The sequence below is a fragment of the Meles meles genome, chromosome 18 (assembly GCF_922984935.1).
Source record: "Meles meles chromosome 18, mMelMel3.1 paternal haplotype, whole genome shotgun sequence".
Taxonomy (NCBI): Eukaryota; Metazoa; Chordata; class Mammalia; order Carnivora; family Mustelidae; genus Meles; species Meles meles.
In genome coordinates this window covers 49167775-49194907 of record NC_060083.1, presented here as the reverse complement: position 1 = coordinate 49194907, position 27133 = coordinate 49167775, and the positions used below count along the sequence as shown (strand labels likewise).

At 42.9% G+C, this 27133-nt stretch overlaps 1 protein-coding gene across 6 annotated transcripts in view; it reads right to left on the bottom strand.

Annotated features, from left to right (window-relative positions):
* Positions 1-27133, bottom strand: part of TANC2 (tetratricopeptide repeat, ankyrin repeat and coiled-coil containing 2) — a 375880-nt gene that overhangs the window by 16162 nt on the left and 332585 nt on the right. For all 6 annotated transcript variants that reach the window (XM_045983964.1, XM_045983965.1, XM_045983966.1 and 3 more), the window contains 9 exons: positions 24099-24221; positions 23105-23341; positions 17843-18028; positions 15295-15388; positions 8282-8415; positions 7205-7328; positions 2800-2975; positions 2186-2318; positions 663-754 (listed from right to left, as the gene is read on the bottom strand). In XM_045983964.1, the coding sequence (XP_045839920.1) occupies positions 663-754; positions 2186-2318; positions 2800-2975; positions 7205-7328; positions 8282-8415; positions 15295-15388; positions 17843-18028; positions 23105-23341; positions 24099-24221 (1299 nt within the window). The remainder of the gene's footprint in view (positions 1-662; positions 755-2185; positions 2319-2799; positions 2976-7204; positions 7329-8281; positions 8416-15294; positions 15389-17842; positions 18029-23104; positions 23342-24098; positions 24222-27133) is intronic.

The following is a 27133-nucleotide window of genomic DNA, read 5'->3' as shown; positions in this document are numbered from 1 at the left end:
CAACCCTGGGACCAAGGGTTGCATGCTCTTCTGACTGAACCAGCCAGGTGTCCTGTCATGTAATGTTCTTTTAGGATTTCCTACAGGCTGTGGGAGAGAGTCTGCGTTAGGGTACTGGAGACTTTGGCTTGAATTGTGACTACAAAAAGACTCCATATATTTTTGCTGTCATTCGGTGAGTGACTTAAAGAAAATCTTATAATTGCTATTTATCTTGCTTTCCTTATCTTACTCAGGGATGTTGACAAGCTGTTATTACTACAGACTTTTAAATCTACATATATATATTAAATATGAAGGTGAAGATCAATGCCTTTTCCCACAGACTAGAAATATCTGTACTACATAATTTTACTTTACTTGTGTCATGAGTTTCCAGGTCCCACTTAGCAGATTCCATGTGGAAACTAGGTAACTGCCTATTAGTGACCAGATAAAATTAGGTCTTTGAGTTGATCAGCTGCAGGCGTATGTAAGCCATTCTCGCTCTCTTGTTGGGAAACTAAAAACTCAGGATGGTCAACCTAGGAGCCCATCAAGGAGGGATGGCATTCTCCCCTTGCCTCTAGAGCCGAGGATGAGACTGTCAAGACTTTAGTAGATTCTACAGGGAGAGAACAGTCCGCGGCCGCTTTGAGGAAACTGTTCCTTGCCCCCCTCACCTTATAAAACATGTCCCCCTCTTCCATCAGCTTGCTCAACAGGATGATCATGATGTCTGGTTTGGAGGTGGCCATCGCCCACGTGGCTGGACCTGTAGTGTACAGGATGCATGATGGGTAAAAAACTCAGACAATGTAAGGGTGGCAGGAAGCTAGGTGAAAAAACATCCTGGGGGATTTCTGCTGAGAGAACAACTTGCTCCACAACAACTTCCTCATCGTTTAGACCTGGGAGTATCTTAGGAACTCCCATTGCCAAGAAGCTGCGCTGGACTGGTATTCACCTTAAAATAAGAGCACCTGACCTGTCTGAGCCTGCACCACAGGAGGGCAGCAAAGCCTGCCAACACGCTGTATTTGAGCAGGCCATGGCTTAGCCTGGCGCTGTTTTAAATGAGGTCATTCGGAGAAAGAGTTTACATCAAATGTCACCAAGAGATTTAGAAAATCCAAAAAGGGCGGTTTATTTTAGAACCCGGGACTCAAAATCCCTAGCTGTTTAGTCTCTTAATTTAAAAATATGTCCTTTGCAGAAAGGGGAACCATTAAAGATTCTAAAGGCTCCCTTAATTTGTAAGTACTGAATAGGCCTCCCTGGGATTTACTTTGAATCAGGAGCACAGTTCGAATGTCAAAAGACGAGAAACAAGCCGACATGACTGAGAACTACTTTACCCACACAGAGAAAGAAGAGGTTAAACTGATTAGTTTATAGACGCCTGGATTATTTACCAACTAAGCTTTTCGGGGTTAGTTATCAAAAGTTCAAGTTATTCTCTACAACAGTCGTTAAAAAAAATCTTCTTTTAAGGTGAAGTAAATTAAAAGATTAGAGGTGTAGGGAACTCATGCAGGCTAAATCAAAGAGGAGAAGGCAAAGCTGACCAAGCCATCAGACCACGCCTGATGCTGACAGCGGTGAAATATACCTCGTGGGCGACTCGGTAACGTCTGACAACCTTCAAAGAAAGGAGAAAACAAAAAGTTGTAGGAGAGGAAAAAAAAATGGATGAAGGTGAAAAAAAAAAAAAAAAAAGGAAGGAAAAAGCAGCAGTGAGAGGCAGGCAGCAAAAAAGCCAGCATATCAGCCAACCCTCGCCTACAGGTCCGTGGGATGGGGAGCAGATGGGACGGCAGCAGCAGGGACTGGAGAGTCTGAAGCACATACAGAGCAGAGAAAGCAGAGGCTCACGGCAGTGCGGGGATCCAGGGTGCTGGGGGTGGGGTTGTGCTGGCACAGAGGCATTAGCACGAAGATGTGCTTAAGGTTGGAGCAGCCTCCTGGCAAAGGCGATAAGGGGCACGGCAGATAACCAGGTGATTGTGGACACGGAGTAGTGTCGACCAGGGCTCCGAGGGTGCTTTCTCTGGGCCCAGAGCCTTTCTGTTCACTTGGACAACAACTGGGGCAGGGCAGAGGGGAGACTATATACACACTCACACCAAACACCCAGGGCAGCCAGACCACTGGACCAGTCTGGCCCCCGGGCACAGATGGCCAGCACCTTCTTCCTTTCTCCTACCTATCTTGGCTCCTTTCTTCAGAAGAGTGACAACAACAGATGTGTTCCGACACCCCACTGCTCTATCCAGAGGGCGCATCCCGCTGTAGTCGACATGCTCGATCATGGCCCCGTGATCCACCAGGAACTGGACCTAGGATGGGGATCAAAGGGAACAGTTAGCGCAAGTGCAGTGGCTCAGTGCCGCCCCCCTGAGGGCTCTGGCTGTTGCCTGGACTTTATTCAACCGCTGGTCTGAACCAGGCTGGGTAGCCACGGGACTTCAGGCCATACTGTATTCTTGATCTTTAATGGTGTTTTGAATATGCTTGTCCTCTAGCAAGTACAGGTCCAAGAACTTTCTTTATATATATATATATATAACATTTATCTATTTGAGAGAGAGGGAAGCAGAGTCCCTGCTGAGCAAGGAACCTAACATGGGGTTTGATCCCAGGATCCTGAGATCATGACCTGAGCTACAGGCAGACACTTAACTGACGGAGCCACTCAAGTGCCCTCCAAGAACTTTCTATCAGGAATCATCAACATGTTACTCTACTCTTAACCCGATAACATTATGGATGGAGAACCTTCCCCATCCCTACTACCCAAACGTGTGTAAAGGCACTCACCACTTCGGCATCACCGTAGAAAGCTGCCAGGTCCAGTGGGGTGCGGCCGTTCTTGTCAGCGTGGTCTGTAGCAGCTCCGTTATCCACCAGAGAACGAACTACTGGGAGATGACCCTTCAGACAAGCCCAGCTGAGGGCTGTCAGTCCTTCTTTGTCCATTAGAGCAATGGAGGCACCTACAAGAGCGAGTGTAACACGGGGCTGAGGAAATAGGAAACACGGGGCCGCCCAGAGCAGGCGGGAAAGCAGGTCCCAAAGCTGAATGCTCGGCCAAAGCACAGCTGTTGTTTCTGGGGGAGGGGGGAGCTCTCTCGCACTAACACTGCTAAAAAAACCCTGTTCCTACAAGCTCTCGGTAGAAGAGAGTCCAGCTGTTTTTACTGGGTATCCTGGGCCCCCCATAAGGCTTCCTCTTTGTACTTAAGTTCCAGCACGCCCCGCAGAGAATCCTCTACTTGGGCCACGTGGATGTCCTCACGGCCTCCTGACTCTCCCACAATATCCCCATATTCTCACTTCTGGTCATGTTTGCTCCCACGTGGGGAGTCTTGTCATTCCTGCCTCACTTCTACTCATTCTCTAGGGACCATTTCAAATCCCCCCGTTTCCAGGAAGCTTCTCCTGGTTCACGGTTCACCTCATCTTGAATGTGCTTAACACATGTCACCTTATTCTGTTCTTAATCTTTTTTTATGTATCCTACTTGCATGTAATAAATTCTCAGTGAATGTTTTCAGGAAGCAGCAAAAGTCTTCCCTTTGGAACAGTATAAACTCCTGGAGAGACTCTCATAAAGCAGGAGGAGCTCAGTCTGTGCTTATCACTGGCAATAGCACCAGATCACGTTCTTTCTCTCTAGAACGTGGGAGAGATGAACTCATGGGAAGAGACTGAGCCCAAGCCACAAGGAAATTCAGAGTTTAATTAAACTTGTCAGCCTTCAACGATCCCATCCCCACTCTCTTAGCCTTGTTGGTATTCTACATCTGTGTCTCTTCAACATTTCTATTTTCTTCCATAAAGATCAAGCATACTCGATACACTGTTTTGTAATTAGTCTAAAGTTCAATACACATTTCATCCTTAGTCTAGACTGTAAGCGCTTGGATGGCAAAGGGCTTATCACTTCCTTGCTGGTTTTGAAGAGTACCTAAGACAATTCTTTTCACACAGGGGACATGGCACACTAACTAAATTAGGATCAGCTTACTGTGTACAGAACACTTTCCAGGCCGCCTCCTCAGCTAGACAGGACTCAGAGGTCAGATCAAGCTTAGGATGTACCACAGCAGGCTCGGTGTGGGTCAGACAATCAGACTTTGTGGCTTCCCGCAGCAGGATGAAGGGCTGGAAGCTACCTCTCACCCCAATGACAGCCACTTACGTACTGGGTTCTCTTTTCATAATGGTGTAGTTTACAAAGAAATCATCGGCTCTAACACAGAATGAAACTGAATGTGGGAGAAAATCTAAGGAGTTTTCTCAGATGGAATGTCTAGAAACTCCCTGGACAGAGCCTCCAATGTGGAAGAAGCAGGATAAGAAGGTTCTGGATGTGTATTACAGATAAGTTGATTTTCCAAAGATAAGGAAAGCTGGAATTTAAGAAATTAATAGGAGATACATATGAAACGAACCCATTTATTCAATGTATGTCCAAAATTCAATACGTATCTTTCCCTTCACTCTCGATGGTTCCCCTTGCAGTGAATGGAATCACACTTCTTCCAAACATCCATTTTAAAACTTTGGAGTTATCTTTAACTCAACTGTCATTATTTCCTACATGTAATTACTCTTTATATCCAAAATCGTTTTTGTACTTGGCCCTTCTGCTCTCTTCTAACAGCTACCGCACCTGGATTAGAGCCTCATTACTTCTCATCTATTACAATGCTTCCTAATTGATCCCCTGGCCCACTATAATTCCTCCATCAAATTGTACTACTGCCAGAGGAATTTTTCTTTTAAAGCACAACTCTGGCATCAATTCCCTTTTAAAAAGTCTTGAAAGGCTCCCCATTGCCTTCAGAATTAAGTCCAAAACCTCTTTTGGTCTGTTCCTTTTCACCTTCTTTCCACATACATTTCCAATTTTACTTCCCAAGAGCCCTCATGTACTTCCCTGGACAACTTGCATTATTTCCTCAAACCTCTTGTGTGCTGGCTCTCCTCATTGATTTTTAATCACGTTCCCCTCCCTAAACAGGACAACTTTCTTCCTATTCACCTTTCAAAGTCTGTCCTTTCCTAAGTCAAATACCTTAAACAGAGCACTTAGGATTCTCTGGTTTTCAGGTATTTATCTTCGTTTCATCCCTTCCTTGCTGGATTACAGTCTTGGAGGGCACAGATTACAGAGTGTCCATTAAAAGAAAATCACCTGCTGGGGCAGTACTGGTGCAGTGTTCTGCAAGTGAAGCTGGGTCAGTAAGTGTTGGCAGAATTTGCTGATTTCGTTGAGTCCCTGATTTAAGTGTGAAAAAATGAAATACGGAGGATCCCTGACTCTTGATCGTTTGTCTTACAATTTTTCAACTTTATGATGGCGCCAAAGTGATATGTGTTCAGTAGTAGATGGGCTGTGAATCTTGAATCTGGACCTTTTTCCAGGATAGCAATGTGCGGTACGATGCTATCTCGTGATGCTGGCCAGCAGTAGGGAGCCCCAGCAAGCCAGCAGCCATGCCACCATGAGTGTAAACAACAGATATGCTTACAACCATTCTGTTTTTCACTTTCCATACAGTATTCGATAAACTACATGAGACACTCAGCACTATTATATAGTAGGCTAAGCTATCATGTCCATAAGCTAGGTGTATTAAATGCATCTTCAACTTCAGATATTTTCAACTTGGGTTTATCAGGACCTAAGCCCATCCTAAGTTGAGGAAGACTGGTAGTACAAAGACCAGCATGTCTGCAAGGGTAAGGGAGAACACATCTCTGCACTCTGTCTGATAAGCTTCCACTGGTGTGTGGCAGACACTGTGCAGTGATCTAAAAGTTATCAGCGCCTGAAGAGGTTTTGCCTTTTCCAGTAGACTTGGGTTGTTCTGGGACTTTTGTTCCTGCCACATCTTATCCTGGGAATCTAGGTACACCCCCTATCCTCCTCCAACCCTCTCTTGGCAGAAGTAAGAATAGGTATCATGAAACCAGACTTGTTTGTTGGCTTGTATTATGGAAGCAAGAACCACTCTGCATACTGGGAGAGTGGTTTTCTGGTTCTGGCCCAGCATTGCGAGTCTGAGGCTGTGGAAACAAATACCTCTTCTTTGGAGATGCAGCTAAAGGCCTAGTAAATTTCTGAGTTTCAGTTTGAAATCTTAGAAGAAACCTCGTCGTCTTCTTAATTTGACTACCCTCAGTTGTGCCGGCCTGGTTAGGATTCTTCCTTCAGGAGCTTGGATTCCTTGAAGTGAATGTGCCCACAGATATAATTTTAAATAGGTCCATTTTACTAATAGGGAAGGCTAACTGGAATGAAGTCATTAGCCTGGGCACAATCACACTATCTCCTGCTTCACGTAAATGCTCAAAGTCCACTAGATGGTACTGTAGAGTCAACAGTGATTTGAGTTTTCCTTCTACAAAAGGCCATGCTCATTCACCCGTTTTGCATAGGTGACTGAGGTCAGAGCCATGAAAAGGAGCCTGAAATGCTTTTGAAGGTGGTGTGACCACAATCTCTTTGTTTCCCATTCACCAGGAGCATGTGAATGTTAATGTCAAAAGGAATTTATTACAACAGAAGAGAATATCCTGATTTCTCAAATAGGGTCCCAGTGTCAGCAATTATCTTAACCTTTGTCTCCTTCGGATACAAGAAAAATATTAGTTGTGCAGGCTTACAAAAGAATTGATAAAAATTAAAGAAAAAACACAGTCCTTGGAAGATGAACAACTATTGAGTATATATTAAAAAATCAAAGTTTGGAGATTACAGATTTGAATTAGAGAATTTAGAATACATTAATCGATTAGAAGACCAAAACTCCCTTAATTCATAAGGAAACAAAGAATATCAGAGTTAAAGGGTCCCACTGTATATAAGAGAGGAGATGAACTTTCACATCTTAACCAACTAGATTCATAATACATATATTTTTTTTAAGATTTATTTAGAAAGAGAGAGAGAGCATGTGTGCACATGCATGGGAGGGGAGGAGAGGGAGAGAAACTTAAGTAGACTCCCAGCTAAGCACGGAGCCCAATGTGGGACTTGATCCCAGGACCCTGAGATCATGCTCCAAGCCTAAACCAAGAGTCTGGATGCTCAACTGATTGGGCCACCCAGGTGCCCCAATAATATCTATTCTTAACATCTCTTAGAATCCATCACTAGTTCCTTGGGTTATTATAGGCACTGCCCATGCAGCTCTGGCATCCCAGGACTGACCTTGTGCAAGCAGAAAGTCCACAGTTCCTAGATGGCCTTCAGAGGCAGCCATCATCAGGGGAGTACGACCCTGCTTGTCTGCCATGTTGACATCAGCTCCATGGGTGAGTAAAAGATCAACAATCTGTAAGTGCAGAGAAACAGGGACGAATGAGCCGGGAAGAGCTGCTGAGTAGACATGTGCACGCTGTTCCCTACACTGGGGGGATCTCCTCTTGCTGCACAGGCGAGTCACTTCTCCATGTAACTTTCTACTGTAAGAGTCTCTCTAATTCCTGCAGAGTCCTAGTACCATGTCATTTGATCGGACTCTCTTAAAGGAAAGCCAAATGAGAATTCAACTCTGAATGTCTGACTTATCCCTAAAGTGAAAAAGAATTTAAGATACAAAAGGCCAACATGTAGACTAAAACATCCCACAGTGGAAGCTCCGACACTAGTCACTACCTATGCGAGTGCCATTTTATTGACCTCTAGGGGCTGCTAGCCTGCCTGTAGTGAGGATTTATGACTGAAATGAATACAGCAAAGTGCCTCTAATAACTCTTCTATACCATTGGGCTTCTAGAGCTTTTTTTCTACAAAAATACTTCCAAAGATTATTACCAATATATGTTCTTCTCCATTGTAAGTGTACAAATTAGCATTTATCTGGAATTCAAACATCTGGAACGATTGCATAGCTAGAATTTACGTACACCACATTTTCTTTTAGCAAGTCTGAGACACTTGCAAGACACCTGTTGGCAGGGATCTGCTGGGATACGCATCTTCTAGAGGACCTGTGGATACTGTGAAATGTGGGAAGCAGCTCACTCCATGACCAGGCCAGAAGGAGCTAGTCCCTCTATGCAATCTAGATCGTGATGATGATTTTTTTTTTTTAAGTGATGATTTTGAACGGTAGGTTTCTGACATCTTCTCAATGAACCAGAATACTAATAACCAAGCCCAAGTCCTCAAATCCGATGACTGGTGAGTAACCCAAATGTGACCTTTTTTTTTCCTTTCTGTTTCAGAAGTTCTTGTCTAGAACTCACCCTTCCCTGAGGGGCTGGAAGTAGCTAGCCTGCTTACCTGCCAGTGGCCCTGGCGAACAGTGCTGAACAGGGGCACCGCCCCTCGGCGGTTTGGCTGGGCCACTGCTGCCCCCTGTTCCAAGAGCAGACGGCACACCTCCAGTTTGCCCCTCCCGGCTGCAGCTGTCAGCGCTAAGAGCAGAGAACACAGACTGAGAACAGGCAGGTCTTGCCCTCCCCCACCCTCTGTGTGAGTATGGAAGTCTCTCTGCTACTTCACCTCCGGGCGTGAGAATGGCTACTTTTGCCATGAAGGATATTTTTAAAGAAAAATCATGAGTAAAACTACATTTAAGTGGGCTTACCATCTATGGAGACAATTGCAGTAATAAATTTATTTGAAAATCACCTTTGATTCAACTGACTTGGTTTAATTTTTCCTACCTAGACTGTCTTCCCTACTTTTGACTTACCTCTTTTTTTGGTATCTCTTCCTAGCTAGGAACTTTTCACGGGTGTGTATGCATCGGTGGAATGTAGAGAGAGGGCCTCTGCAGAGTAAAGCCTTTTTATTTTATTTTTAAGATATTTATTTATTATTATTTTTAAAGATTTTATTTATTTACTTGACAGAGAGAGATAGACAGCAAGAGAGGGAACACAAGCAGGGGGAGTGGAAGAGGGAGAAGCAGGCTTCCCGCTGAGTGGGGAGCCTGATGCGGGGCTTGATCTCCGGACCCTGGGATCATGACCTGAGCTGAAGTTAGATGCTTAATGACTGAGCCCACCCAGGGCCCCTATTTATTTATTTAAGATTCTGTACACTTATTTGACAAAGAGAGAACGAGAGAGCACAAGCAGGGGGAGCTGCAGAGGAAGAGGGAAAAGTAGGCTTTCTAGCGAGCAGGGAACCTGACGCACAGGCCCCTGGGATTGTGACCTGAACCTACATTTAACTGACTGGGCCACCCAGGTGCCCCAAGTAAGGTCTTTTTTAGAATTAGCTAGGAACCATTTCTGCCAGCCTCTACTCCTGGGTCCTTAAGCCTAAAGAACCAAAGTCAGGAATGGCAGTCTCGGGGTCCTGGGCCAGTTTTCTTTTCTTTTCTTTTTTTCTTCATTAGTTGAGACAGAACTTTTGCACCATTTGCAACCACTTTCAGGTAGGGGTCAGAACTGTTCAAGGTAATGGCCTTAAAGATGAGAGAAGAGGTGTGACAAAGGCTCTTCTGAATATGAAATAATGGAGTCACTGGTAATAAAAATTGCTATAGTGGGGCGCCTGGGTGGCTCTGTGGGTTAAAGCCTCTGCCTTCGGCTCAGGTCATGATCCCAGGGTCCTCGGATCGAGCCCGGCATCGGGCTCTGCTCAGCAGGGAGTCTGCTTCCTCCTCTATCTCTGCCTGCCTCTCTGCCTACTTGTGATCTCTGTCAAATAAATAAATAAAATCTTTTAAAAAAATTGCTGTAGTGCCTCCAAGGGACACAACAGGGAGAAACTTAAACACTCTTCTTTTTGCGTTACTGTCCGTTTATGATCTCTGAGAGGTTGTGAAGAGTCATGAGTGCCACTTTCATTCTCTGAGCGCTGTGTCAATAGCAGCAAGAGGGATTTGGAGATAGATTTTCCTACTAAGTCCATATTTGAACAAATATATATATATTTCATTTGACCATGGTGTCTCAAATGCATAGGCTCAGGGTTTTAAAGAATGGAGGAGGGTGGAGAGGACGGTAAACACTACTAGAAGGTGGCAGGAATTAGGTTTTTTAAAGAAAGAGGATAGAGAACTTATTCTCAAACTGGCTTGGACACCTGAGGTCGTAGCCAGGAGGTCCTTCCTTGATCATGGCCTCCTACTCCAATGGCAACTAAAAAAAGATAGTATTTCCCAAGTGCAGATAATATTCCAGTTTGCAAATGTTGGTATCTAATCAGGAAGACAGCTGAAATTCAAATCAAATGGTCACTTGAAATTTTTTTCATTCAAGTGCAACTGGTGGCATTTTGTCTTTGGGCTTTTGTCAAACACAACTGATTCCCGTGAATCATATGAAAACGAAGAAGTTTTGCATCTTGTTCCTTACATCAAAGAGATCTTTGGCAACTTTCCATTTCTTTCTTTTTTAAAAATTAACATATAATGTATTATTTGTTTCAGGGGTTATATTTCTTTTTTTATTTTTAAGATTTTATTTATTTATCTGAGAGAGACAGAACACAAGTTGGGGGGAAGGGGAAGGGACAGAGGGAGAAGGAGACTCCCCACTGAGCAGGGAGCCCCATATGAGGCTTCATCCCAGGACCCTGGGATCATGACCTGAGCCGAAGGCAGACGCTTAACCGACTGAGCCACCCAGGCACCCCAAGAACCCAACTTCACCGTTCTAATAGTTCAGGAAAAAAAAAACAACAACTTTAATTCTTGGGTTAGAACACAAGAGTAGCTTAAGAACTTGACTGGAAATCATGTTGTACACCTTAGTTTACACATGTGTATATAAATAAGCTCTCAGTAAAGCTGGAACAGAAATAACTTGACTGGGGTAGACACTCATTAGGAACCATAAGAATCATCTTGTTGGTACATGAAACAAAGGATTTGTAGAATTTCTAACTCTTACTTTCTGATTCCATTTAAAGTAGCTATGCCCAAACCTCCCTTATAATGCCCTGAGTACGGCGGGCGGGGGTAGGGGAATTTGTGAATTTGTGAAAATTCCTTTCACAAAAGAACTGTAGCCTGCTGGAGAAAATACAGACAGTATTTCAGAATCAAGCCTTTCACCAGTGATGCCAGTTCACAGAACACTGATGAAAACTTACAACCAGTTCCCATCTTGAAAGCTGAACTTTCTACTGTTCACTCTAACCTGGAGTTACATTGCTCTGGCTGGCGCATTTCAACTCGTTGGATAACACATTTATATGAGAGGGAATGTTCCATTTGGCTCTTTTCTTTGTTGTATCATCTCTGTTGCTTAGGTCATGATGTAATTTGGTAGGAATCTCCAGCTGATAGCTGGACACGGTCATTAATACAGCTGGCCAATTTCATCTCAGAACAACACGCTATGTATAATGGGATTTGTACTTTTCAAAATCCAAGAGCAAAAAAACTTCTTTGGCTGAATTTTATGTAAGTCTTATCAAAAACTGTTAAAACTTTTTGAAAGAAAGAAGATTAAGGTAAAGTCAGTTCTGTAAAACAACAAACCAATTCTTAGAGCAAACAGAGCAGTTTGGAGGAAATCTCTTCCTAAGAGACCAGTAACAGAATTTGTTCCCCAGCTTGTCAGCAGCTGATGAGATTATCTGACATAAATGGCCCTTTTTCAAAGTAAAATATCTAAGGAGTCTGAAGAGGCAGACAGGATGCAGCTCAGAGTTGGGGCAATAGCCAAAGTCTGCTTGGATGGGATGGGGACACTAAACAGAATGCGGCAAAGCAAATGGTTCTGTTTGTCTATTTTCAACTGTGAGAGAGTATAGCACAGACAGGTCATGCAAGACCAGTAAGAGAGAGGTGGTTAGGGAGACATAAACTAATCACTGTTATCTAAAACATTAACTAAACATTTTTTGAACTATTTGTCAGACACTGTCTCTGCTCTCAAGGAACTCAAGGTTGAGTAAGGATAACAGACAAATAAAAAGAACATTACTATCTGGTGTATAAGTTGTATGGAGGGGACAACAGAGAAGGTCTTCCAAAAGAGATGTTCATCTGAGCTAGATGCTTAAAGAGAAACAGAAAACTGAGAGGCATGCCAGGCACAGGGAGAGCATGTACAAAGGCCCTGAGGTGGGAGACAACAAGTTTATTGTTATTGGAGTTACCAGAGAAGCCAGGCAATAGATAAGGCTAGAGATCATGACTGGTCTTCTTGGGCTCCACTAAATAACTTCATTAATGGTACAGGTGGTCAGTAAATGGTGGTAAGCAGGAAAGTGACATCAACAGATTGTGGCTCACAAAGACCACTCTGGCAGAAGTCATAAGGGAATCATGAAAGGGTGACAAGAAGATCAGTGAGGAGGTGGTTGCAATAAATTAGGCAAAGGATGATAAGAGCATGAGTTATGGGTATCTTGTTTATTTTGTGAACTCTTGCTTCTTTTGGGTCATAGGACAGTTCAGGTGCTCCAGAGATGTTAGAAGATTTTTAATGCTGGTCCTGGTCTAAGCTCATAAGACAAGGAAGAAGAGGGAGTAGTGAACAATCTTGTCACCTTAATTGCTTTTCTTCTGTACTATTCCATAAGAAGTCTATGAAAACCCTATGGGCTGGGAGGGGGCCAGCCAGATGGTGGAGGCTGGTTGTAGGCAGATGCTCTCTGGAAGAATAAGGAGGCTGCAAAAGGAGGACAAAAGCAACCAGGATATTCCAGTGACCTGCTTTTAGAAAATCTGCTCTGTAAAAATTACATTTCGATTATTATTTCATTAGATGCTAAGATAAATTTCATTGATTCTAAGACGCACTTTTTTCCCTTCACATTTTTTAAATTGTATTATGTTAGTCACCATACAGTGCATCATTAGTTTTTGATGTAGTGTTCCATGATCAGTTGCATATAACACCCAGTGCTCCATGCAATCTGTGCCCTCTTTAATGCCCTTCACATTTTAACATCTCTAAAACTGGGATGCATCTTGTGATTACTGTGATAATAAGGAACTGTGTCAGTTTAAAAGGTGAAGCCTTCCTTTTTTTTTGTAGTGGTACATAAATTAATGGCTATATAGTTTTCTATAGTTAGAAGTGTCTTAGATTTGATACAGATTGTTGGGACCATCACAATCATTTGATTTTCCTTAGGTAAAAATTGTGTTGTTTAGACCAGGGCTGTAGGTATGAGACCCAACCAGCGGGCTGCAGGTCACAGACCTTATATACATAAGGGGGCATGTATAAGATTTTGCCATTGGAGAAAACATTACAATTCACTGGGTCATTATACATTTTAAATGCTTATGTGCTATAAGGTAGAAAGGAACATGTATATTTATTAAATCTATCACTAGTGAGGAGGAATAGGGACATTTTTGCATAGCACAGGCATTACTTCCTAGAAATTTTCCTGAAGCCAAATAACTATTTACAGATCTATAAATTGTATTACAGATGCATTTCATTCTAGCACTATTTAAACAGCATCTTATGTTTATAATCCTGAAATTATTTCAGGTATGTATCAAGTTAAACACAACTCAATTATGATTATAAGCCAATTCACATGAAGCTTTGATTTTTTTTTTACAATCTTGAGATATGGTACATATTTAAATAAATAAATGTAACAAACTTTGTTGTGCATGTTAAGGTGAGATATTTAAAAAGTCCTGAGGCAATAAAATTTTGTCCTTTTTTTTTTTTAAAGAGGCGGATGAAGAGAGAAAGAGAAAGAGAGAAGTGCAGAGGAAGAGGGAGAGAGCCCCAGCAGGCTCCATGCTCAGTGCACAGATGACACGGGGCTCCATCTCACAACCCCGAGATCATGACCTGAGCTGAAATCAAGAGTCCAACGTCTAAGTGACTGAACCACCCAGGCGCCCCCATAGAGTTTTATTCTAATAAGAAATTCATATCAATAAAAATAAGTCTTTTACTTAGTTCACTCCCTTCTTGAACATTTTTAAGAAACTCAAGTACAGCACTAGAATGTGTTTGATATTCATCACTATGATTGTTAATCTTATAATTCCCATCTATTATCCTTATCAGGCCATACTTTTTTTTCATACCCTCCCCTGGGGTTCCATGTGCACGACTGGCATCAGGAGCCAGTTGGGAGGTTCAGCAACACTGTGCTGGGCAAGGCTGTGCTGATGTGAACGGTAAAGCACCATGTCCCTTCTGCAGCTCTCAGTCACAATATACATGTTCCAGGACAGCCGGAGTCCCGCTCAATCCCCTCAGGCCATCCTCTGGCTTCCTGCGGGTTAGAGTCCCAGAAACGGCAGCTGTTTCCAGCTGCACATTTTCCTTTAATCTGTCATGGGCCCTTAAGCTGCAGCTGCCTGGCATCTGTTCTCTTTTGGCTCTTACAGAGGGAGGGATTGTTGGAGAAGCAAATTCCCGAGCTTTGGACCATTCTACATGATATTAAAGAAGCCATGAAACCTACCTATGATATTTGCCACGAATGGAAACATCACAATTTGATAGGTCGTGATAAATTTTCAATGAATTCAAGTGCCTCCTTTATTTTTAATAACACTCTGACTATAAGTAAAACACACACTCTCTTTAAGAAAATATTCCCCCTATGTTGGCCATCTCAGTATTGGTCTTCTTCTGGCAAATATGACACATATCTGTGGTGACTCCACAGCTTTCAGTGCCCTGATTTCATAACAACACATAAAAGGTTATTAATGTTTCTCCAGATGTTTCAGTTTAGACTTGGGGGAAAGACAACAACCATTTCCTGCAAAGGCCACAAGGAAGAAGCTTCTGTTTGTGGAGTAAGTACCAAGCAATACAGACATCTCTTGGCTACAGATCAAGAGGGACTGCATGGCGCTGTGCCTTAGAGGGTGGTACCTTCATTTTGCATTCAGAGAGCAACTTTACTCGGAATGTATAGTTTAGCCATGTCAGATACTACTCCGTCATGATAACACCTGGTTACGCCAGAGGTGTGGATGAAAATTTAACCTCCTGGATTACAACTGCAGGTGGAGTTCTTTTGATGGGAGAAAAATTTATCCTAACTGCTACAAGAATCCCATAAAAGAAGAGAGAGGCCACAACTATTTTCTGCTCTGGTTTGGCACATTGTAAGGAAACTTTCAGTCTTCTAAAAATATCTGGAAACAAGAGCAGACTAAAGTTTTGGTTGAAAGACGACACTGGTGCCAATGATTTGGGGAGTCCAAAGGGAAAGAGGATTGGAAGAAGGACACTGTTTGACTTTTTACCTTGGCTGAATCAATCTCCAGTACAAAAGCCATACAGTGGAGACTGCCAAAGGTATGCAGAGGAAAAATCAGGGTGTGAGATGCCGAATATCTTCACACAAACACATTACTGAGAAAAGGGGGTAATGTCCATGAGAAGTACCTGTCTCTCCCCAGAGACTGTCAAAACTGTTGATCTGTGCTCGCTCTACTTCTTCTTCATCTTTTTCTGGAAGATCAAGTAGGTAGGAGACAATCTGAAATGAGAAGTTGTGTCAGTTCAAACTTCAGGTGGGAAACTATGCTACAGGCTCTAGCCTGTGAGGTCTGGAAGATGCCTGGATGACCCAAGCGTGATGCAAGCTCTTGCACACAGAAGAAACCAGAACCGACTATCCCAGCAAAGAAACCCGAAGCAGCTGCGTTGGACATTTCTTTTATCAGGCAGAGTTTATACGTTTCTCTTGAACACAACTCACTTACACAGCAAGTGACTTTTAAAAAATTATTTATTCCTCACATTTTTTCTTTTTAAAGATTTTATTTATTTGACAGAGAGAGATCACAAGTAGGCAGAGAGGCAGGCAGAGAGAGAGGAGGAAGCAGGCTCCCTGCCAAGCAGAGAGCCTGATGTGGGACTCGATCCCAGGACCCTGAGATCATGACCTGAGCTGAAGGCAGAGGTTTATTAACCCTCTGAGCCACCCAGGCGCCCCTTATTCCTCACATTTAAGGTAAAGAAGCAATCCCTCATCCTCCAGTAAAAATACCAATTAAGTAGAGAAAAAAAGGGGCACCTGGGTGGCTTATTAGTTAAGCGGTTGCTTTTGGCTCAGGTCATGATCCCAGAGTCCTGGGATCGAGCCCCACATCCGGCTCCCTGCTCGGCGGGGAGTCTGCTTCTCCCTCTGCTCCTCCTCCTACTCCTGATCTCTCTCAAATAAATAAATAAAATCTTTCAAAGAAAATAAAATAAAGAGAAAAAAGATAATCAATCAATAAAAACTAGAAAACAAAATGAAGAAAATGTAGGACCTGTATTTCATCAGAGTAGAGCAATGATCTCTTTTCTGCTTGGAAGTACAAGGACTACTCTGGGGATAATAAAGGGAGAACGACTACTAACATAAAAGGAAAGTGACAGCTCTGTTTCTGGGAATTTGCCTGTAGAGAGTGTTTAAAAACCTACAGATACTAAAAATTCCAGTTTTACTTAATATTCCCTTGGTGACGTTTCGGGTCAGCTCGCAGGACAGCTGGACACCAAGGCATTCCCATGCAGTGGTGAGCCAGTGTGTTCTGGACCACGAAAGCAGAGCATTACATGTGTAGAGACTTTGTAAGCTGGTTCTTCGACGAAGATGCTTATTAAAAATTAAGTAACAAATAAATTATATTAAAAACAAAGTTTAAAAGTATAAAATCTCATGACTTATTTACTACACTTGGCATTATCTGTGCTCTTGAGGTGATTTATGTGTATTGTATCGTGTGGTGGAAATCCACACTACAGTGTGTGCTCCTGCGCCTCTCTCTGCAACTCTGTGCTGAGTGATGTCACAATGGCAGCTCTGTGGCAAATGTAGGGGGACATTTACACCTTGGCAATTGGTAAACATTATAAATCAAGATTTGATTTAGTGCTTATGCCCAAAAGACTCCAGTTTTTGTATGAGGGTGAGAAGTAGTTTAACATAGATCACATACCAGATTTAATGACAAGAAAATTATTGGGAAAAGAGCAAAAGAGATCACCGATAAATGATTGCTGAGTTGCAACCACAGGTTGGCTTCAGATGTGAATTTCACAAAAATCAAGCATTCTACAATGTATATTTTATATTTGTAAACTGTATGCTACATGTTCATTATACGTAAAGTTTTTTTAAAGAAGATTTTATTTATTTATTTGAGGTAGAGAGAGCACAAGCAGGGGAGTGGCCGAGGGAGAGGGAGAAGCAGACTCCCTGCCGAGCAGGAAGCCCAACATGTGGGTTGATCCCAGGACCCCAGGATCACGACCCAAGCCAAGGACAGGTGCATAACCAACTGAGCCACCTAGGTGCCCCCATATCAGTAAAATTTATACCAATTTTAAGTATGTATGCACACACACACATATTTCTGTTCCACTACACAACCCTCCCAGAACTGGATGTTCAACATTTCCTAGCAATTATTAATTCCATACATTCGTTACTGTATTATTACTGTGATAATATATGAGACTAATTTTACTGATGGGAAACGAAGGTTCTAAGAGATTAGGTAAACTACCCAAGGTCCAGAGCAAATGAGTAGCAAACTGGGACTCAAACCTGGTCCTTCTGAGATCTCAAATACTGTGCTCTTCCCATTCCACATCACCTACTCATGTGAGTACAGGTCAATAAATAATCCCTAGGAGCCTAGTGTCACTGCCTGTTAAATAAGGGCGGCAAAATGGGGAAGGAATTGGACTTGATGATTTCCAAAGTGCTTTCCCAGTCTCGTGTTGTGTTCAAAATTTTAGACATGCTGGTATTTGAGAATTAAAGTGTTTCATGGAATTCAGTCTCGATTCCTCAAAACCAGTGACCAAAATGCTAATTCACATTAATTAGGCAGGTAATTTTGTTAATAATGCCACCCCTTGCCCCGTTTCTTAAGTCCTTTAATACATAGCCTGAAAAAAACCTAAAAACCCTAACCCCTACCACCTGCTTTCTTACCTCCGTGTACCCCATGCTGGCGGCGGCAATGAGGGCCTGCTGGATGGCGTGGCTCTTCTTAAATACTCCTTGCTGCTGGCCGGCCATTGTCCAGTCACACTGAATCAAAAACTTGACAACCTCCAGGTGACCTCGGAGTGCAGCATGGACCAAAGCACACTGCCCATTCTTGTCCAAATGATCCACCTCAGGGGAAAAACAGAGAAATGGATGTGAACAAAGATTTGTGGCCACACTCCTAATCCAGTTACATTGGTCCACTGCATATGACTAGACTAACAAGACTCATCCCTTCCCAAACCCTGAATCCATCTCTGAGAAAATCTAGAAAGTTCTCTCCTACTCAGGCTAGGTCACTGCTGAGCTAGAACTCTGATAGATGTCCCTCAGGGGAGAACCTCTTTTTGTAAGGTCAGGCTTTTGTTTTCACAGAAAAAGGAACCAAAAAAACAAAACTGCCAGCTCCAGCTTTGTTTTCCTGAGGTATATTCTCCTTTGTCCTCGAATAGTTCTTTTCAGACCAAGATTTGAAAGACTCGCAGCTCTGCTGGCACCAAAAAAAAAAAACCACCAAAAAAACAAAAAACCCCAAAGACCTGTCTTTGAAATCATGAAAGAGAAGAAAAACATTTTGAAGCTCAAAATTTTTGGTCTTCCAAAGAAGCAAAATACCTCATATCATGAATCATACTTTTGACCACCAAGCTTTGGCGGAGGCTACTTTTTTCTTCCAATGGGAGGGAAGAATCTCAGATCTGGCCAAAATGGCTAGAGATCCTTGGAGTCTAATGCTAGACTATGTTCCAGTAGTGGCTTTTATGGTTGCAGTGTTGGTTGCATGTTCAGGTTGAAAGAAGAGGCTGGTTAAGGCAGCCACAAGTTTCAACAGAAGAGTGGCCTTTTCTGGCGGGCAGACTTCCCGGGGTAGTTAGAGCACTGGAAACGTAAGTGCTGCATCTGGTTCACCCCAGCTTTATTTCCACCCAGCAACCTATTTAACGAATGTTTACTGAATGCCTACTTTGTGCAAGGTACCACATAGGATGAAAAGGTGAACAGGGTAGTAAAATACAGATTCTGTTCTCAAGGACTTTCAAGTGAGGTAGGGAGATGCGACCAATACAACAGAAATCTATCCAACGAAGGATAAAGAATGTTGTAAGGAGAGTAAGAGTGCAATGAAACTGGAGAGAATTCCTGACTAGAATCAGGGACAGATTCTGAAGGAAAGGTGCTGGAGTCTAAATTTTTTGTTCCGCTGAAATTATTTGTTGGAATTCTCATCCCCAATGTAATGATATTCAAAGGAGATGGGACGTTTGGGAAGTGGTGAGTCTCCTACTATCATGCCCCTGGAGGGCTTGCTTTCCTCCTCCACCACAGGACAACACAGCAAGAAGGTGTGACTGTGCACCAGGAGGCTCCCACCGGTGCCCAATCTGCTGGCACCGTACTCCTGAGACGTAGCCTCAGAAGGGCGGGAAGTAAGTGCTGTCCACTGGCCACTCTGTTTATGATATTTTGTTATGGCAGCCCAAATGGACTAAGAAAAGATCCATCTCACTTGGCTGAGATGGGAAACGATTAATGCTAGTTTTTATAAAGGTAAGGTACATGGAGGGAAAGTTTAAATTACAAAGTTGAGAGGGTCTGAATTTTAATCAGGGGTAATGGAGAGTCATTTTTTGGAGAGAGAATTTTCATGCTCATACTACATTTTCAAAAACTAAGGGGATGAATAAAAGGTGCTTTGGCTCCTTGGAAATGATTAATTCCTGGGCACTAATAGTAAATGATGAGTGTGGATAATCTGGTAGTGCCAGAAAGTCCTGAAATGCTCATAAAATACTTAGCAGAGACTGGGAGGACACAGGAGCCAACTTGAAGGAGTTCCTAAAGGCCAAATATTGGGCAATTTGAGCAACAAATAACAATGGCAATGGGTTATAGGTCCTACTATAAAGTAGATACAGGAATCCATAATGCTATAAATGAATAAACAAATACATATGTGGGGAGAAGGGACAGCTCTTCCTTACATTAGAATTCTAATTAATAAACGTTGAAGGAATGAGGGAAACAGAAAAGTGCAAAAACAGCATAGCAATCATCATTGCAGCAAGAATCTCCGATGGATCCTAAAAGCAGTGGACAAAAGCACGAGAAACAAGATATTGGCCTAGCCTCAAAGCATCTCCCTCAAAGATACTTCTTCATTACAAAGGGAAAAACAAACCTGACAAACCTGGTAGACACAATGTGACCCAGGTGATGGAGGGCAGCATCCCCAGCAACAGGCCTCAGCAACTTCACCCACCCCTCCCGCGTGCTGCATGAGGAAGGGGCCCAGCAGCACCTCTGCGGGAGTCTTGCTGAGAAAATAAACTCAATCTAACAGTGAGAAAATCTCAAAGTAAAACTGGAGAACATCCTATAAATAACTAGCTAATATTCTTCAGTATTTTGGTGCTGATGCCATGGGAGAGAGTGTGAGGATGGAGAAGACCAGAGGACAAAATCTCAGGAAACAGTGATATTAGGAGAAGGAAGAGAAAAAAGCAACCTGTCTCTCAGGCAGGGAGAGAACCAGGACCATACTACAAGTTCTAGGAAGTCTTGTGTCAATACTGCCAACACTATGGAGAGGTTTGGAGGGGTGAGAAATGAGAAAAAGTTACTTTATTTGGCGGTTGGCAGTTGTTTGTGGCTTTTGAGAAAGTAGCTTCAGTTGAATGCCAAGAGGTTAGGGGTTTTCTTTCTTTTCTTTTTTTTGAACATTTTATTTTATTTATTATTATTTTTTAAAGATTTTATTTATTTATCAGACAGAGATAGATACAGTGAGAGAGGGAACAGAAGCAGGGGGAGTGGGAGAAGCAGGTTTCCCGCAGAGCAGGGAGCCCCATACGGGGCTCGATTCCAGGACCCTGGGATCATGACCTAAGCCAAAGGCAGATGCTTAATGACTGAGCCATTCAGGCGCCCAACAACTGAGCCACCCAGGCGCCCCTAAAGATTTTATGTTTAAGTGATCTCCACACTGAACACGGGGCTTGAACTTATAACCCTGAGGTCAAGTGTCACATGCTCTACCGACGGAGACAGCTGGGCGTGCCCATCCCCCATTTTTCTTAAAGAATATTATGTATTAGGCCCTGCAAGAGATGAAAAGAGACTTCATCTTTCTCTCTTTTTTTTTTTTTAAGATTTATTTATTTGAGAGAAAGAGCAAGAGAGAGCAGGGGGAGGGGCAAAAGGAGAGGGAGAAGGAGGAAGCAGACTCCCCACTGAGGCAACATAGGACTCAAACTCAAGACCCTGAGATCATGACCTGAGCCAAAATCAAGAGTCAGAGGTTTAACTAAACCACCCAGGTGCCCCAAGACTTTATCTCTTTTTAAAAAGACTTTCTCACTTTTCCCATGGTGAACCCCATTAATCCTTTTTGTGGATGAAAATAGTGAGACTGAGAGGTTAAATGATTTGTCCATGCCCTTGGAAAAAGAAGTGTAAATGGAGGCTTTGACCAAGTTGTGTTTGATACCAAAGTTTACAATTTTAATGATTTAACTCCTCTTTCTCTCACGGAAGCCAGACTAAAAGTGGTTAAGGGGCAGTAAGGAAGCGGCGGTGGCAAGTAGAGATGACTCTTGGGCTAGGACTGTGGACACAGAAGGGAAGAGATGGGATGGTAGCTTCTGGTTAGCAGCAGAGAGGGAAGCTGTTTTTTTGGGTTATAGGAGACATTCATAGGTTTGTTGAGAATTTATTTTTTATTTTTAAAGATTTATTTATTTATTTATTTGTCAGAGAGACAGAGAGCGAGAGAGCATGAGCACAGGCAGGGGAAGCTGCAGGCAGAGGGAGAGGCAGGCTTCCCGCTGAGCAGGGAGGCTGACTCGGGACTCCACCCCCGGACCCCAGGGGATCATGACCCAAGCTGCAGGCACACGCTCAACCAACTAGCCATCCAGGCAACCCAGTTTGTTGTGAATTTAGAAAAAGAGTGAAAAGAACTGTAAGAGAAGAGCAACATACAGAGATTAAAAAATACAGGTGGAGGCAAATGCTTTGGAAAGGAAGGTAAGCACTTCCTTCCCTGAGGCACATGTGAAAGGAGTGTCAGTAAGGATTAACAGAGTTTTGAGACCGGAGGCACAGGGAGATGGACTCAATCTTGGTAACTCAGGAGGCCAAGAGGTGTGACAGGGTGTGGAGATGAATGCAAATGATTTCCGTATCTGCTCTGAGGAAAACGACAGACGGTTAGAATCATAACTGGGCAGTAGGAAAGGCTCCGAGAGACGAGAATATGAAATGACAGCAGTAGTAACAAGGCCCAGTTCTTTTTTTTAGAGATGTTCATTCAGATGAATAGGACATTAGAGGTGGACAGTATAGGTCTGTGTCACAGAAGACACTCAAGGCTCTGGGATTTCACCGAGAGTCTCAGGTTCCAGGTCTCAAAAGTCTCAAGAGTCCTCCTTCCTTCCTTGGTAAGTAAGAACACTGGACACCTCAGAATGAGGTCACACATATTACTTACATTTCAGTGCAAAACCACCAAAATCCTCAGTCTGTTTTCAAGACTGAAACAAAATGCCACAAGGCTACAATTTTCCCCAGAGGCTTGCACTGTTGAGATCAGCACTTTTCGTTTCACCAAAATTTTGAAATTTAGTTTTTTTGTTTTTTTTTTTTGGTATCAACAGCTCTTGAGATACTATAAAGCAAACACGTTTTGAGAAAGGTCTTCAGAGAATTAAAGTACGCTAGCAGAAACACTGTTGAGTGCCTCTGGTCGGTTTGAGGATCAACACAGAGAGTCATGTTCTCCTCACACCTCTAGACGCTGGTCTTCAAGGCTAGGCTGAGGGAGTCTGGCCCCTGTTCTTACTTCTAGAGCGAACTTCACTTCTTTACACATGAAAGGCTGTGGGCATGGTTCAGTTCCCCCTTCCCAATGCAGTCTCTTTGCTCCTTCCCTTCTCCTTCCTCCCTCTGTGCTCAGCAGAGAAGTCCCTGATTGTTGTTAGGTGGGGACTTTTTGTGGCTGCTGATAAAGGCAGTTTCCTAAGTGCCCCCCAAGGGTTCGAGAACCGTGTCCTGATGCGCTGCAGAAGGGGCAGCGGCAAGTGGGCCAACAGTGGGCCAGGGCTCCCCGGGCTCTACATCCTGCTGGGCGTGGTGTGCTCTGCCTGGACTCCCATGAGGGAGACTGCACGGAGCCGGGGGAAGGGCAGCGGGCGGGGCAGCCGTTACCTTGGCTCGCTTCTTGCACAGCAGCACCACGATGCTCAGGAAGCCGGCCGCAGCGGCGTAGCCCAGAGGGGTCAGGCCGCTCTCAGATGAGGCATCCACGTTGGCCCCAAACTCCAACAGCAGGGCCACCATTTCTGTGTAACCAAGATGAGACTGGACACACAGAATTGGAGCATTATTTAAAACCTCTGTCCGGTAATTAATGTTGGCACCTCCCAAAATCAGCAGTCGGCTGACCTGGAAATAAGTAAACAGAAATCACACTCAGGCAAATTTCAGTTGTATCCTTTCAGTCATCTGTAAAGATTTTATTTATTTATTTGACAGAAAAATCACAAGTAGGCAGAGAGGCAGGCAGGGAGAGAGGGGGAAGCAGGCTTCCTGCCGAGCAGAGAGCCTGATGCGGGGCTCGATCCCAGGACCCTGGGATCATGACCTGAGCTGAAGGCAGAGGCTTAACCTGCTGAGCCACCCAGGTACCCCCTTTCAGTCATCTTTAGTGAAGTCATCTGGGACCCCACAACAGCACCCCAGGAGCATTTAGTAACTGCTTTATCAGTCTCCACTTGCTCTTTTTTTGATACCTTGCCTTTAGAACAGGATGTGACACGTCTCCTATCCATGAACTGCTCAGTCACGAGAGCCGACTGCCACCCACACCGTAGGGCTGAACACAGCCTCTACTAGGTGAACCGCTGGCCGGAAAAGCTCCTACCGAAACAAAGCCTACCTGAGATTAATTTACTGCTAGAGGCAGGAGGACCTGACACTATAAATCAGAGCCAGCTTATAGAAGGTAGTAGCTCCACAGGTCTGGTCTTCAATTCACAGAATAAAATGCAACCATTTAAAATAGATTAGATTATCAATAAAAGTCTGATTACGGAGACAGTCTAAGGTTAAGTCAAAGATCAGTTAAACTGCCACTTAAATGTCTTAACTTTATGTTTGCACAGCTAATTCTTTTATCTGTCTGTAGTCTACAAGCATCTACCTTTATATTTGGAGTGTAGAGATTTCGTAAAGACGCCAATGCCATGGAAAGACCTTCTGTGCTGTAGGAGATCCAGAGACCTTGGAGGATGGAAGAGGACACACCAACTTTTTTACTCAAACCCTGAAAAGAAATAGAGACAGTTAAACTCGTAGCCCAGCTGAAGAGTACCGAGTTAGTAGTGGCTTCTAGGTTTGTTGTACTAAGAAATGAGAACAGAGTCTTGCCCTAACTACGTCCATGCCCAGCAAAGCCAGTCCACTCATGGGGACAGACTAGTCCTGTAGGAACAAGCTGATTTAAATTGTTTCTATATTAGCAGTCTTTGGCAACAAATCTACTTAATACCCTTCTTTTTTCTGCTATGTCTGGATGTAATTCCTTCCCCATATCTTTTCTATTAGCCTTCTTGAATCAATCTCTCAAATTCAAGTTACTAAAATACACACTGTGGCAAAGATAATGCAATGTGGTCACCGATCTCCATCTCATTTTCTCCCTGGGCATCTGGGAAAATGATGTTTCCCAGCCTCCTTTACAGTTTGATGGCCCATGTGACTGACTTCTAGCTAGTTAAGTATGGGCAGAAACAGTATCTTGTGTCCAGGCTTTGCGCCCTCCTCCCTTTCTACTGCTCCTCTGGACTGCAGACTGGAAGATCCAGTGGAGGGTTCCGAGGCCCTAGACTATTTCAAAATTACTCTATGGAGGAAGCCTGCCTGTTGATTTGCCCTGGACTGTAACAGGAGAGAGAAATGAACCTTTGTCAAGTCCCTGAGCTCTTACAGGTTTGTTACAGCAGTTAGCACTCCTCACCCTGGCTAATGCACCCTAGAGTGACCATATCTGTTTATCTCTGGAAAACAACAATATAGGTTGGATCATCGTGAGCAACAAATTTTCTCTAGTATGACCAGCATAGGTCCCACCGCATGTACTAATGTTTGCTCCTTTCACTGTGGCTTCTCCAGAAGGAAATCAGAATACTTTTCAAAATTTCTGGATAGTCAGATATTCTCTGGCAGTCATTCTACTATTCTGCCTATATCTGGGTGAAGTGAGTTAAAGTGGGAAATCCTGAGGGAAGGAAGATACTAACAATGAAGTTTGGCACCTAATAAGTGAATCTGGGGAGGTATCTCTTAAAAAAACTTAAGCTACTCCTGCCTGCTTTGTTCTTGAAAAGCAGGTTGTTCTTGCCTAGAATACCTACTTATGAACAGCAATTCATGGCCAACTTTGTTTTATTTATACTCCTGACCCTACCCCCCCCCTTTCCCCATAACTGAATTATTTGGAAGCAAATCCCAGACCTCTTATCAGTCAATATCCAAATATTTCAGTAAATGCCTCTAGAAGCACATCATTATGATACCTAAAATGAACAAGGATTCCATAATATGAGATATCCAGTGTTCAAATTTCCTTGACTGTTTCTGAAAAAAAAAAAAATAATTTTTTTCTAAATTGTGATCCAGAAAAGATCCATATACTACAATTTTAAAACACTTAAAAATGTAGAGGGAAAAAAAATGAGATTTTTTTCCTATTAATTTTTAATAAAGATTTTTATTTATTTGATAGAGACATACAGAGAGAATACAAGTACACAGAGCAGCAGGCAGAGGGAGAGGAAGAAGCAGGCTTCCCCCTGAGCAGGGAACCTGATGTGGGGCTCCATCCCAGGACCCTGGGATCATGACTTGAGCTGAAGGCAGCTGCTTAACTGACTGAGCCACCCAGGTGCCCCTCTATTAATTTTTAAACAAAATACTGTGCACATATTCCACACATGTGCATGTTTTTGCCTCGTTCTATTTCAAGAGAGACTTAGTAGTCCATTATATGGATGTATCATAATTTACTTACAGGTAAGTTAGGGTCTAGAGCTTACCTCCACTGTAGATCCTGGGAAACCAGAAAACCTAGCTCTGACTCCCTCTTTGGGCCTCAGTCTCCTAATCTAGACTATGTGTGAGCCTCACCAAGATCTTTTGAGGGACTGTAAACTATATTAGCCAATTATACAGAAAAATCATTAGCAATTAATATTTATGTCCAATAGAGGGAGCTCTTAGTAATGGAAGACAAGCTCTATAAATTGTGATTGAAGGGGAAAAGAGGAAGGGAATCCAACATTTATTCAGTATCTATGTGTTCTATGTTCAGTATCAGGTTCTATGGTAGCGCCTTTTCATACATTAGCTCCTTTAATCTCCATGACAGTCCTATGAAGTTGAATTTATTACTATTTTATTAGGAGGAAACAACCCAGAGAGGACTAAGTAATTTGCCCAAAGTCCTACAGCCATTAAAAAGTGGAGCTGGAGTTAGAAGCCAAGTCCTTTTAACTCTAAAGTTCATGTTCCTTCCATTAGACCAAGTTAAACCTGGGCCAGGACTTCAATTCTGAATTCTTAGCTGGAAAAGTGGCAACTAAAATAAAGTAGCTGATTGCTGGCTTCTCATTTAATTCTGACCCATTCTCCACCCTTCAGTGTCATCTTTAAAACTGTCCTTTTTTATCCTAGACAATCCGATCGATTCCTATGGCTTTACTCTTATAATTTCAGCTAAGCATTGTTTCTTTTCTAACTATGATATTTAAAGCAAAACTATGACTATGATCTATAATAGTCAACTTTCTTTTAAACAATGACTTACATAAAATTCCTTAGATACGTTCATTTAATCCATTAGAATATTATGAAGATTATCCTACAGAGAAATAATGCTGAACCAGTGTTTATTAAAGTCACACAGCAATTCTACTTTTACTCAAGGTCTCCAGCATCAGAGGGAGCTCAGTAAATGTTGTATTTAGCTTCTTGGAAAGCTAAACTCCTTTGCTCAGGGCCTATAAATTTGGGTTTAGTTTTCCTGAATGTAAATTGCTTCTCTTTTCTGTGTGATACTGAGGACAGTTTTGGTCATTTAAAGATACCAAAGGAATTTTAAATGAGAAGGCCTAAGATGGTTAGAGAAAAGCCAAATGTTCCCAAAATACCAAGTCATAATTTTTCCTCAAGGGGACC